General features: G+C 54.2%; 5 protein-coding genes across 5 annotated transcripts; 1 reads left to right on the forward strand and 4 right to left on the reverse strand.

Moving 5' to 3' along the window:
- Window positions 1–321: 321 nt before the first annotated feature.
- Window positions 322–1,575, reverse strand: IWZ02DRAFT_421 (uncharacterized protein). Its single transcript, XM_066765840.1, has one exon. The coding sequence runs from the start codon at window positions 1,088–1,090 to the stop codon at window positions 545–547; it is 546 nt and encodes a 181-aa protein (XP_066626681.1). The 5' UTR covers window positions 1,091–1,575; the 3' UTR covers window positions 322–544.
- On the forward strand, window positions 1,576–3,431 carry IWZ02DRAFT_422 (UDP-N-acetyl-D-mannosamine 6-dehydrogenase). The gene has a single exon (XM_066765855.1). The coding sequence runs from the start codon at window positions 2,061–2,063 to the stop codon at window positions 3,312–3,314; it is 1,254 nt and encodes a 417-aa protein (XP_066626682.1). The 5' UTR covers window positions 1,576–2,060; the 3' UTR covers window positions 3,315–3,431.
- Window positions 3,432–3,440: 9 nt separating this feature from the next.
- Window positions 3,441–5,747, reverse strand: IWZ02DRAFT_369767 (chitin synthase-domain-containing protein; the record flags this gene model as incomplete). The annotated part of the gene is made up of 6 exons (XM_066764457.1): window positions 3,441–3,607; window positions 3,716–4,025; window positions 4,077–4,259; window positions 4,309–4,482; window positions 4,564–4,877; window positions 4,946–5,747. The coding sequence occupies 6 exons, from the start codon at window positions 5,745–5,747 to the stop codon at window positions 3,441–3,443; spliced, it is 1,950 nt and encodes a 649-aa protein (XP_066626683.1).
- A 1,342-nt stretch (window positions 5,748–7,089) lies between these two features.
- On the reverse strand, window positions 7,090–8,132 carry IWZ02DRAFT_369525 (glycoside hydrolase superfamily; the record flags this gene model as incomplete). The annotated part of the gene is made up of 2 exons (XM_066764441.1): window positions 7,090–7,589; window positions 7,649–8,132. 2 exons carry the CDS (start codon window positions 8,130–8,132, stop codon window positions 7,090–7,092), a joined length of 984 nt encoding a protein of 327 aa, XP_066626684.1.
- Window positions 8,133–10,288: 2,156 nt separating this feature from the next.
- Window positions 10,289–11,309, reverse strand: IWZ02DRAFT_466780 (glycoside hydrolase family 43 protein; the record flags this gene model as incomplete). The annotated part of the gene is made up of 2 exons (XM_066768518.1): window positions 10,289–10,374; window positions 10,430–11,309. The coding sequence occupies 2 exons, from the start codon at window positions 11,307–11,309 to the stop codon at window positions 10,289–10,291; spliced, it is 966 nt and encodes a 321-aa protein (XP_066626685.1).
- Window positions 11,310–12,288: the final 979 nt, after the last annotated feature.

Genomic DNA, 12,288 nt, shown 5'->3' on the forward strand with positions numbered 1-12,288 from the left:
TCATTATGCAAGCCGATCAAAACATCAAGACCACCTTTCACGCAAAAGACAAAACGACGACTGTTCCTCCGGTACATGTTTTCTCGTGATATGGTCATTCGTCAGAACGGTATCGACTTGGTGCCCTTGGCGCGGCCCGGGATCCCACTGATGCGAAAACAACACCAGCCTCCTTTACCCGATCCCGCAGCTCCACCGAACGTGGACCCTTATTGAGCCTCTAGCTGCTGCGGCTGTGCTGTACGCCTACGTTGTTGGCAAGCTGATCGACATTCACCCGCACTCGAATTCGACAGGCGGGCTCAATCGCCCGCGTCACGTTATTGACATGTTCGACTGCAAGTCCAATCATTGTTTATGTCCATTCGCAACCCGCACTCTTCTTAGCTACAAGTGGAAGCTTCCAAAATCAGCCCACCCTCCCTCGCCACCATGGGGCCCCCAACCGCACCACATTACCACCCAGCACGCATGTTTCTTCCCAAGACTTGTAGCGACGCTATATTTAGAGCACGGGGTACTCAGCGTCTTTTCGGACTTATCATCACCCCGACGAGGAGATAGTCGTTTTGACTGTCGTCGAATTGAAGCTGCTCGACGCTTTAACGGCGGACGTGGTGTTGTGAACGGTTGAAGCCTGGATATTCGTGACGGTCGTAGTCAGCGTGACGTTGGACACCGCGGGTGGCGGCGCAACAGCAGCAGCGCAGCACGCAGGGGAAGTCGTGACAACAGTCGAGCAGGCGGAAGTCGAGCTGGATCGCTTGGAGGAGCTGGACGAATTCTTGGTCGAGGTGCTGCTCTTCTTGGATGACGACTTGGACGAAGAGGTCACAACCCGCACCGACATGTCTAGAATGTCGAGGACGAGACTCAGAGCCACCGTCTCTGTTACAGTGGCGACTGGTGCCGCGACGGTCGAGTTCTTCAGGCGTGCGGAACTGGGGCTGCTCGATGATGCCGATGGCGACGATGATGCCAGCGCACTATCACTCCCGCGGCCCATGGCAGTGCTAGTCGATGTCGCAGTAGTCTGGGCGCCGGCGCAAAATGCGCCAGCCGCCCATACGAGAAAGGAAGCAAGTCTCATGATGCGATGAGCGGCAAGTGGTCGAGTTCTAGGTCCCAGCCCCCGGAGCAAAAAACAACGCAGAAGGCTTGAGATACCTCAATATGCGATGGGTCCGTGGCTCTCATAAAGACGTCCAGCCGACCTGGCGCGAAGCCACTTGATCCGTGAACGGACAGCGACAATGAACGCTTCGAATTCGCTCCTCTTTCTTTGCATGTAATTGTTGTCTCCATTGATCGGTACCTGTCATCCGGTACAGGCCGTCTGTCTGTTGGGTCGCGAGTTTTCCAAAACTCGTCTGAGGATTTTCTTTGGGGTTGGGCTCTAGCGCTGACGTACGTTGTTCATGCAGGAACAAATCCCAAGTCTAAACAACTGGCGCTCTTTGTGCGTCTTCTCCTGGGCAGGAATAGACGACCCAAGCCGTTTGAAAACCCGTTTTTGTCAATTTTCTCCTCTTCAGCTTTCCCTTTTGCCCAGGTCAATGACCTCGCTTGGGTTCTCGTGCTCAGAGTTGAGCATATTATCATTCAACTCTCTTGTTTTGGGATTTCTGGACCCTCTGGCATCACTACGCGGCTCCAAAGAAACCCACGACACCACTACGCAGACGACCTGACGATCTGTTCTTCGAACACCACGGCCCAATCACGACATTTTCAAGTCTTTGATGGCACCTGAATGCGTCTCCATCTCGCCTTGCCGGTATTGAATGTGGCAGAACACGATCTCCACCTCTCTTGTTCTACGCGCTTCAATCTCCTGGCCTTCCCTCCAGATCTAACATGAAAGCACGCTGCCAAGGTTTGGACTCGGCAAAGGCTTTACCAAACGGGCAAGACGAGATCTTCACTGCATCCGGAGCAGCTATATAGATCACTTTGATCTGGCGTGTCGAAGGCTCCAGGGTGCTCCGTTCAGTCTGTCATTAGTATAGTGTCACTGTCTGGTCTTTGGCAAGGCTTCGTTTCCTTGCCGTCAAAATATCATGCCTTATACGCACCGCCGCAACCGCTCAAATGAGATCACGCCGGCTCTGGGGCGTGTTACTCCGCGGGGGGAGTCAATCGACATTCGAAAGATCGAGCCCTGCGTCTGCGTCGTTGGCGTCGGTTTCGTGGGCGAATCGCTACTCCGCGAGTTCGGCCATGTCTTCAAGTCCATTGGTTTCGACATTTCGCAAAAGCGCATCGACGAGCTGAAGTGGGCGTTCAAAGACTTGCCCAACGTCACCCTCACGGCCGACAAGGAGCAGCTGGGCCGAGCAACGCACTACCTCATCTCCGTACCGACTTTGCTCAAAGAGGACCGCTCAGTTAATCTGTCTCACCTCCTCTCCGCCGTCAGCATGGTCATGGGATGCGCGCGGCCTGGCGCAGCCATCGTCCTCGAATCCTCCGTGTGCGTTGGGACAACGCGCCAGCTCTTCGCCGCCTATCAGGACAATTACCACTGCGGCATGTCGCCAGAGCGCGTCGACCCAGGACGTGTCGCTCCCACCGCAAAGGCCATCCCCAAGCTCGTCTCGGGCTTGACGCCTAAGGCACTGAACCTCATCCAAAGCCTCTATGGTCAAGTTTTCGACCACGTCGTGCCCGTCTCATCACCTGAGACGGCCGAAATGACCAAGCTCTTCGAAAACTGCTACCGTATGGTCAACATTGCGTACGTCAATGAGATGGCCGACGCCGCCCGCAGCCACGGCGTCGACCCGGACGAGATGATTCGTGCGGCTAGCAGCAAGCCGTACGGCTACACGTCTTTTTCGCCTGGCCTCGGCGTTGGTGGTCACTGCATCCCAGTCAACCCCTTCTACCTCTTTGCCAACAACAAGAACCTCCCCGTTCTGGAAAAGGCAACGGCGCAGATGTGGAAGCGCCCCGGCACCAAGGCAAAAAGCTTCCATCGCCGCACCAGCTCAGCGTCTGCGGACCACCTCCCGCGCATTCTAGTCGTCGGGCTTGGTTTCAAGCCCGGCCAGTCGGTGTTGTCGTGCTCGCCCGGTATTTCTTTTGCCGAGCGCCTGCACAAGATGGGATGTCGCCGCCTCGCATTTTACGACCCTCTCGTCCAGCACGAGGCCGTCGACTGGATGGAGAAGCTTGATGATGCCTCGTGGAACCCGAAGTATCTCGAGGAGAACTTTGACGCCGTCGCTGTTTGCATGCGGCAGGCGGGCGTGGATTTTGGCGTCGTTGAAAAATTGCAGACGGACAAGATCAAGGTGCAGGAATTCAAGTGATTGGATTTCTTTGTTTAAAGTCAATTGTTTTCTGGATTGTTGACAGTTTGAAAATTTATTTTGTCTCGTCCACTGGACAGAGAGCAAAGTGATGACCCTTGAGCAAAACATTGCATAACTTTCTTTCTACATGACTTCTGTTTGATGCGCATTTTCCCCCTCTGATTCTGACGGTTGCAGGCCTGCCAGACCTTCTTCTGCTTTCTTCTCTGCTTCCAGCTTGTCCGCCTCTTGTTCTGCCACCGACGTCGCAGCTGGAGCCGATGAGGCAGTCACACCCGACATTCCCCACACTGCAATTCGGTCGGGTCAGCTTCATTGTTCAAATTGGCTTGCGACAGAATGCGGGAAAAGTCTTTGTATCTGCGTACTGGGAAAAGTGCGACCGGGAACAAACATACCTTGGCTCCCCAAATTCTTGGCTACCTTTGTGAAAACGGTAAGGGAGATGAATGGGCTGATAATCTTGTTGATGCAAAAGCCAATGACGAGTTTGTGCGCTCGCTTCCGCAACTCATGCTCCAGAAAGAAGACGCAGAACATGAACCACATGGTTGGCAGCTGGCTGACTATGATCAGCGGCAGGAGCTCCATGAATGTTACGCCTTCCGTTAGACCTTTGAGGAAAAGCGAGGTGTTGAAGATGCGGTAGTAAACCATGGAAAGCCGGACGACTTCTATGGAGGCTGCAATGCGGGTAATGACTATCATCTGCGGCAACGTCAATTGGCCACATGTAGAGAGTCTACTTCGTAGTCATACCTTTTCGCCCATCCAGTAGAAGTAGTTGTTGAAGTACGCGTTGGAGCCCCATCGTCGTCTCTGGGACAAATAATGCTGCAGAGATTGCGGTGCAACTGTCTCACTAACAGCCTCCGGAACGAAGAGAGTGTGTAGTTTCTTGCCTTGAGACAGCATCGAGTAGGTGAGCCGACGGTCAGTTCCCTGAACTATCAGCAGACTTGAACGAAAAACAAGACTTACAGAGACTTACGAGATATTGTACTTGATGATGGATGACCGGGTAAATGGTAATGGGCTCGGCATACTTTCGAATAGCGCCAGCCATTTCCTCGCGAACGGCGATCATGGTGATGCAACCCGGCAGGCAAGTAACTTTGCCTATGAAGCCTTCTGCTCGCCTGCGAACGTACTGTCCAAAGGTGTACTATGATCTGTCAGTTCATGATTGCCGCCTACATTCAAGTCTGCACAAGAGTCCGTGGCGCTGTTGTAGGAGAAGACTTACCTGGAATTGCTGATACAAGTTCCAGAAGGACCACTCGAAACCTGGCTCTAGCTCAACCAGTACCAGACCGCAAGCCGCAATGGCATTCTTGTCCCTTGCGAGAGCGTTTGCCAGACTTGCCACTGCCCCTTTGTAGATGGTCGAGTCGGCATCTGTACAAAAGACCATGTCAAAGTCCTTGAAATTCTGGCCTTCTGTCAACCTGGGCAGAATGTCTGTCCAGAGTTCCTTCCTCAAAAGTCGCGTGTATAGCGGAATGTTGTGGCGCGGCACATTGAAAAGATCGTGACACAGAATGAGTGAATCCTTTTTACCTGGACATTGGTTTGCATTAGTATCTCTGTTTTTGAAAATGCTCTGGATCAATGGCAGCTCTTCTCACCGCTGTTCTTCAGCTTCTCAATCACAATGACAGGAACGTCCTCCATGAATCCCGCTGTGATCTTGAGCACACCTCTTTTGTGCTTCAGCGAGATGTACGGCCTCTGAAACTCACGCACAAAGCGGGTCATGTGGCTGCGTACATCACGCGGCCTGCCATCAAGCAAGACAACCATGACTTGACGATGCGGCTCGACATCGTTGTCGCGAAGCGAGTAGATGGTCTTGACAATTTGCTCCTCGCTCTCGGAGTAGGCAGGAATGAGTGTGAGAATCCACTGCGTGGGGACAGGTGGAAGAGGCTTGAAGAAACGGTAAATTTTTCTGATGAGAAGGCCGACTGCTGATATAATGACAGAAAGAAAGTCTTTGCTTTTGATGAACAGAATGAAGCAGAAAACAACCATTCCCTGGTTGGCGAACAGAGCCACCATGGCCATGCCAATGTTGAGGCAGAGGATCACGCTGAAGAAAAAGATGCGTTGGTTGCGTAGGTCCTTGGGTCCGAGCATTCGGGCAGGGTCCTCGGGGTCTGGGATCTCAGGATATCCGCATCCTTCAACCGTGTCCTCCAGTCGGACTCGCTCCTTCTCCGGTTTTTCGTCTTCGGCATCTTCCTGCGCTGTAACATATCCTCCTTGACTTTCTTTGCTGGTGATGGTACTGTGAAGTGTGTTTGTACGCGAAAGTCCATCTTTTGCGCAAGTGACGAAGGAGACGGTGGGTAGTGAAGGTCTGGTGGACGGTGCCGTGGAATACGAGTCGAAGCTTGGCCGAGCTGATTCATTGGCACTCGCAGCCATCTCCACGTCGAAGTAGACGGAAGACACGATTGAGGGTGTTGGCGTAGGCTGAATGTCTCTGAGACTTTTGTGCAAGTATGTCGGCACCGGGCACACGGTTGTTCTAATCGCGCGATCATTCTCGTGGTGCTTGTTCGAGCTCTCAGGGTCTGGAGGAGTCTCGATAGTCGCCCAGCTTGATGCCGCGCTCCTGGTTGCCCGTACTGGATATGCGACGTGTTCGGTTGGAAAATCTTCAAGAACAGTGAGGGTTGAAGAAAGGTCCGAGACAAGGCTTGATGTTGATTGTCCCGCAGATACTCGAGCAGTTGATGGCTCGATGGTGATCCAGCTCGATGCCGAACTTCTGGGAGCGCCGTTCGCTTCGAACATAACTTGCTCGGTCGATGCAACATCCAGGCCTGGCTGTTGCGCAACATTGTCGATAACACAGGACGTAGACGAGACTTGCGGGGTAAAATCTGTTTCTGCGGCAGCGTTGGAGTTGATGTCATCAACACCTGCCAAATTACTCATAAATGCATCTCGGCCGTTATAGAGTGGCCGTCGCAATGAGACACCACACGTTCCGTCCGTACATATGAGCGAGATACATTGGAGTAGTCCTCATCACTGACACTGCGAAGGCAGTGTGGTGTGGAGAATATCCCGTTTCCGGAAAACACAAAGAAAAACATTAGTTCCGCGAAATCAACAAAAGCACGCGCAAAACAATGAATCGATCATCAAATCCAAGCATTGGCACGTAGAGAAATGTGGAGACAAAATCACCCCGGGATGCCAGCAAAGGCAGCGAAGGGGGAGGCCCGTGGTCGTTCTCATTGCGGAAATAGAGTTTGTTGATGGAGTGCATTCTGAAAGTTCGAGGTCGCAATGAACAAAGGCGAAGGAAGCTCCCTCGTTGTTGACAGGCAGGAGTTGTTCACAGCCGCCTCGCCTATGCAGCTGAAAGTAGTTAGCTCTCCACCTCTACTTTGACCTCACTCCCTCGACAGCACCATTCCAGCCCGCATCTTGTCATCTCTCAATCCCTCATATCCAATATCGCAACATGCTTTTCCACTCTGAACCAAGTCAATCGAGCTGTCAAGTGTTCTCATCACACCGGTCAGTGTGTGAAACGCGAGGAATGCGCGAGATCGACGGAGCGACGGTGCAACAAAGCCAGTGCTTTGTTTGAAACTCAGCTGGCAGCAAAAGAAAAATTTCGCAAAGAACTTGTTTGTCTCCTGGATGAGAATGGCAAGACGCAATCCACTCTCCAACCGCCAACCTTGACCGACGCCACTCTACCAGAGTCTTCATCATCAAACTCAATAGCCGCGCGCTTCGCCCTAGGCTCTTACCCCTCCGCCAAGACAGCTTTGGTGTAGGCCAAAAAATCCAGTCCATTCTCCGCTTTGACATCCAAACCCCTCGGGCCATCCCAAAGCATCACTCCTCCAAACTTGGCCTCGTTCCAGCGCAGCAAATCCGGCCGCCTAGCCAGTCTGATTGCGTCACCAAAGCTTTCCGGCAACACGAACCCTAGATTGTTGTTGTCGAAGCTCAATCCTCCCAGCATGACCTTGGGCCGTGGCGATAGAGGCGATGGAACGAGGTCCTCATACCAGTTCCGCAACGAGCTGCGGAACGCCGGGGTGCCGAGCGAGCACGAGGCCTTGTTGTAGAAGCGGATGAAAATGAAGTCAACGACGGCCAGAGCTGCTCCAGAGATGGTTCGAGTGGTCGTAGCGCAGGTCGGGGCGGCGGAGATGTACATGGGCTTGGACGCAGATGCAAGGTAAGAGTGCAGAGCTGACACGAAGGTGTCGTAGTTGGCAGGAGAGCCGACTTCGTGGTCTGTAATGGTTGCTCAGTCAGTCTGTTGTCAAACTTCGTCTTGCTCAAAGATGAGTTACCTATGTCAAAACCGTCGACGACGACATTGCGACCTAGAGGGCGCAAATACGGCACTGTCGTTCCCTCTCCAAAGAGTTCCCACATCGACTTTGCCGCCTCTTCGGCTGCCTGGCGTCCTTCGATACCGATCCCAAACGACGTGTTTGATGTAGCGCCGCCGATGCTCACATAAACCTTCTTGCCCAACTCCTGACACTTACTCACTTGCCGACCAAGCTCCGAACACACGGCCAAGCCCGGAGCCACTGTCGCGTTGGACGGTCTTGTGTCACTGCAAGCCCACGGGCCAAAGTCGACTGTCGGATATCCGGCCGTGTCCGTGAAGCTCCGAACGAATCCAAGGATGACAACGTCGATGGCTGCATTGCTGCAGAGAGCGGAGAGGCTCGCATTACGGCCTGAGGACTGTGCAAAATAGACGAAGAGATTCTGCGTGCTGTTGACATCGAAGTGTGCCAGCGTTGGTACCGCGAAGTTTCCCATAATGGCTGCTACCCCGTACAAGAGATAGGGCAGAAACATGTTGTCGGTTTACGTCTCACACCTGTAGTCACGCTGGCTGTACCGCACTCCTATCTTCTGCCATGCACGAGTGACGTCGACGCAGATTGCGAGGCGTCCGCACAATCTTTGTTCTCAATTGGGAAGCATTGGCATATCTTGTCAACTCCCCGCAAACGTCGCCGGATTGATCAGTTGACTACCAATTGAGATTCAAACAGATCCCGCAGACCGGGGTACGCGCCTAATCTTTCCATCTTATTCAAAGGCCATCTGGTTGCGATCCTTTGTGCACGTCATCGAGGCCCGCGGTATATGAGCATTGTCCTGTCGAGTGCAGTCCGCGGACATCTCATTCATTGACCCCGTCGTCTGTGTCGGGTCCACCGATCACGAGCCAACACTCACACGTCCCTGCAATCTGATCCCTCAGACACACACTAATGGCGCGACAAAAGACAAACCCAGGCCAGTTGCGGAGGAGCGATCGTCTACAAAAGCAACAGCAGCAGCAGCAGCAGCAGCAGCAGCAGCAAAAGCGCCGCAATTCTCTCGAGCTCCTCCGCGACGCCGTTGCGCCCTCAATCGCCAAGACGGCGCGTGTCGCGGCGGAGAAGACTAAGCAGTTGCTGGCCATGGCGACCAAGATTGCCAAAGCGAGCGTTGGTGAGGGGCCTGCTGTTGTTCATTTGCATCCGGAGCGTGCCCGCAGGGGATCAACGTACTCGGAAGTGGATGCGTTGTACCAGAATGGGTCGTGCTAGTGCGCAAGTCGGTGGAAGGAGTAAAGGTATATCACCAATGGATGATGACGAATTCCTGTGCAGACTGTGCTAATTGCTTCCTTACAGTGTTGGGTTGCGAGCTTGCACGTCATATCGTGGACGTCACGTGTATGTTGCGATTATTCCTCGCACTCCACCACCAACAGACTAGGGCGTGGTTTTTAGCAGACTGGAGCGACCTACGGGGATAAGGAGTGCTGGGGCCCTTGATCGGAGAGCCATTCTGTGTGCACAAGGTGCTGTGCGGGCCAGATGGTTGAGCATACTCGGTTACTATATAAACCAAAAACGCGGCCCTCCTAGCTCGGCAGCTGGCTAACGGACGATTCGATCGGACCTGCCGTGATGGCAGACTACTCGGGCGCACCGGTACAAGGAGAGGTATTATTCCAAGAAGGGTTCGCAAAAGGTTGCCAGACTAAGCATATAATACCTTGGTGCTCGCTCTTACTCACCCAATTTACCACACGGGGTACAGTGGCCTGCACTGTCCAGAGGTCCTTGTTCGATTCCCTAGCTAAGCCCCTGACTTTTTGTTTTTTGCTCCTTTTTTCTCTTCCACCTTTTGCTTTGGGCGATGACGCCACATACTATTATCCCAAGATGCCCCTTGATACGCCGGTCTTGTACACTTTTGCCATCGCGCTCCTCCACTGAAGTCTCTGAATGAACTTTTTGGCTCTGATGTAACTAGTCTCTAATCCCACGTCCCTGAATTCTCCATGTCGTGTGCAAAGGTTAGCGAAAGTCAGTCGTCATTCCCCCACCAGCCACTGTCTAAGACTACGCGACATTGCACCCCAACACCTGTCTACACGTGCCCCTTATGCTTCCATATCGCGTCACAGAATCCCGCGCACAATTTGATCAGCGTGCCGCATTCTCTTCTCAACAAGACCATACTGCAAGCTTGTGCTCCATATACAAGACCACTACAACACACCAGAAAGTTGCTAGGCTGCATTTCTGGGGCGAGTGGACCGCGTGGAAGAAGTAGAGCCTGGTACTTCAGGGGCTTCCTAGCGATACTAATCCACAAATAAAGGGTCCATGACATCCGTCCGGTCCAGTGCCTCAAGAACGCTTGAAGCATCCCCGACACAACACGCCCCTGCCAGCACACTGAGTGGTTATGCTATTCGCTACTGACTTGCAAACAAGGCACGAGACATGGACATCACGCTACTGAAAGCAAAGCAAATCAAAGTAAAGTCATGAATGCATGAAATAGCCGAAAACATATACAACGAAGGAAATTTGCAAGACGTGCCGCTCCTGATGCTCGTATGCTCTCGTCGTGTCGCGTCTCATCCTGACCGCGCGCCTCCCTCTCGCCATCCCCGTCTCGCGCATTTAGACGACGGGCCAGCCGCTCGAGAAGTCGATCTTGTTCCAGCCAAAATGCTTGTCGCCATCGGCATAGCCAATCGTGGTATCGACTGCGTAATCTGATCAGATAAAGCAGCATAGCAAGAACGAGAGGGCCAGACTCACCATAGTGGTAATACAAAACGGGGCCATGAGTCGGGTCATCGTAGACGCCCTGGCCGCCGGGACCGTAGACGTTGTCGTGGCTCTCGAGGACGACGGTTCCGCCGCCCTCGGTGCACGAGGTGCCGTCCTGGTCGACGAAGCCTCCCGTCGCCGTTCTGCTGCGGCACACCATGATCTTGTACTCCTTGCCGGCGGCCGGCTTGCTCGAATCGTAGCCACAGCACTGGCCCTTGCTGTAGAAGAGGTAGTAGTAGTTGCCATTCTTGAAGACAAACGGGCCCTCTTCTGCTGTCGTGACGGGGTCGTATGCAATTTGCGCCGCGGAGCCGGTGGCAGCGGTCGGCGTGGCCTCCATCTTAACCTGATAGATGTCCTTCCAGAAGGAGCCGAAGGTCAGATAATACGTGCCGTCGGCCTTGATGAGGTTGGGGTCGATGGCGTTGTATGACTTGCTGCTGCTGCTGCGGATGCCCGTGCTGCCCAGGTCCGTCCACGTCTCGAGGTCGCTCGACGTGGCCACGCCGATGGCGCTGTCCTGCGATCCGAAGCTCGACACGCTGTAGTACAGGTAGTATGTGTCGCCGACTTTGGCCACGTCCGGCGCCCACAGGTCGTCGTTGCCGGTCAGGTCGATGCTGGAGCCCGCTGGGATCGCCGCGCCTAGGTATGTCCATGAGCCTTCGAGCGAGGGCGCCGTGTGCACGGCGATTTTGCCGCCGGTCGAGAAGCGGAAGTAGGTTCCGTCGCTGTCGCGGCGGATGACGGATGGGTCGTGGGTGTTGACGCAGGTGCCTGAGCAGGCGCCTGGCTTGGCGTAGGCGTGCGCGAGGCCCGGCAGTAGCAGCGCGGCGGCGCTGAAGGACAGTTTGCTAAACTTCATCTTTCTCTTTGTGCTTCAAGGACTGGATTGGACTGGACTGTCGGGCGTCAAAAGAGAATGAAGGAATTGACCGAGAAGCAAATGAAACAATGTGGAGAAGCGAAGTTGTAGCGGAGAGGAGAAATTGGTCCGGTACTGCTACAGGCGGCCGGGGGATAGACGCAGTATAGAAACTTGGGGCAGGAAGGGGGCACTTTCTGACGCATCCATGTTGTTCATATACTCCAACCCTATCCTTACACGGCTGCTGGCGACAGTTGGGCTGGTGTCTCTTCGCTACGCTTGGAAATCAAAATCCGTCGCAAACAGCGCGCAGGACGCCCGGTGGGTGCGTCGCCCAGCTGAGACGCCGCCAACCGGTTGTGCACGCATCGCGTCCCAGGGGTAAACGCCGTGTTTCGGAAAAAAAAGTGTTGGACGGCTCTCGCTCATGCTCTTTTGGGCCTGTCATCCGGCCCAAGGCGAAGGTCGACGCCACTGTGAGCGGCTAAGAGTCTTCGACCCGCCGGCCTTAGTCTTGCGATGGAAGGTGGTTTTGTTTCTGTCGTGTTTGTTGCTGCCGCTGGCGGCTGATATCAGAGTGGGATGACGGTACTGGAGGAATTATACGTGCGATTGGCCGCATGGGGCGGCTGTGATAGGTGATAGGTGCACGGGAGTTCCACCGTCGGTTCCCGTCGTCGGTTGTCTCGGGCCGTTGCGCGCGCAGTAGAGGACATCTCACTCCAGGATGCTGTCTATGGCCGGGCCCCTGGTCATCAGGTGCCTACTTGGTTAGTGTGGCTGTGGGAGGAGCACCTTGCGGAAAAATCCATGGGAAATAAGGACGTAGCTGCAGGCGACGCCAGAAATTGCGGGAGCAGCAAAAGCACGGTGGTGTCCCTCTACATGAGACCCACCTGGCCTGTCCTCTTTCGTCGTCCACTTTCGGGCGCCGCACGACCACCCGTGGGCAGATCCACCTGGCCTGGGAAAGGAT

The sequence above is a fragment of the Phyllosticta citriasiana genome, assembly GCF_038021145.1.
Source record: "Phyllosticta citriasiana strain CBS 120426 chromosome Unknown IWZ02scaffold_1, whole genome shotgun sequence".
Classification (NCBI taxonomy): Eukaryota; Fungi; Ascomycota; class Dothideomycetes; order Botryosphaeriales; family Phyllostictaceae; genus Phyllosticta; species Phyllosticta citriasiana.

What these genes read in the sequence shown, in the direction of transcription:
- IWZ02DRAFT_421 (XM_066765840.1), bottom strand. Translation starts at nt 1,090, where the DNA reads ATGAGACTTGCTTCCTTTCTCGTATGGGCGGCTGGCGCATTTTGCGCC.
- IWZ02DRAFT_422 (XM_066765855.1), top strand. Translation starts at nt 2,061, where the DNA reads ATGCCTTATACGCACCGCCGCAACCGCTCAAATGAGATCACGCCGGCT.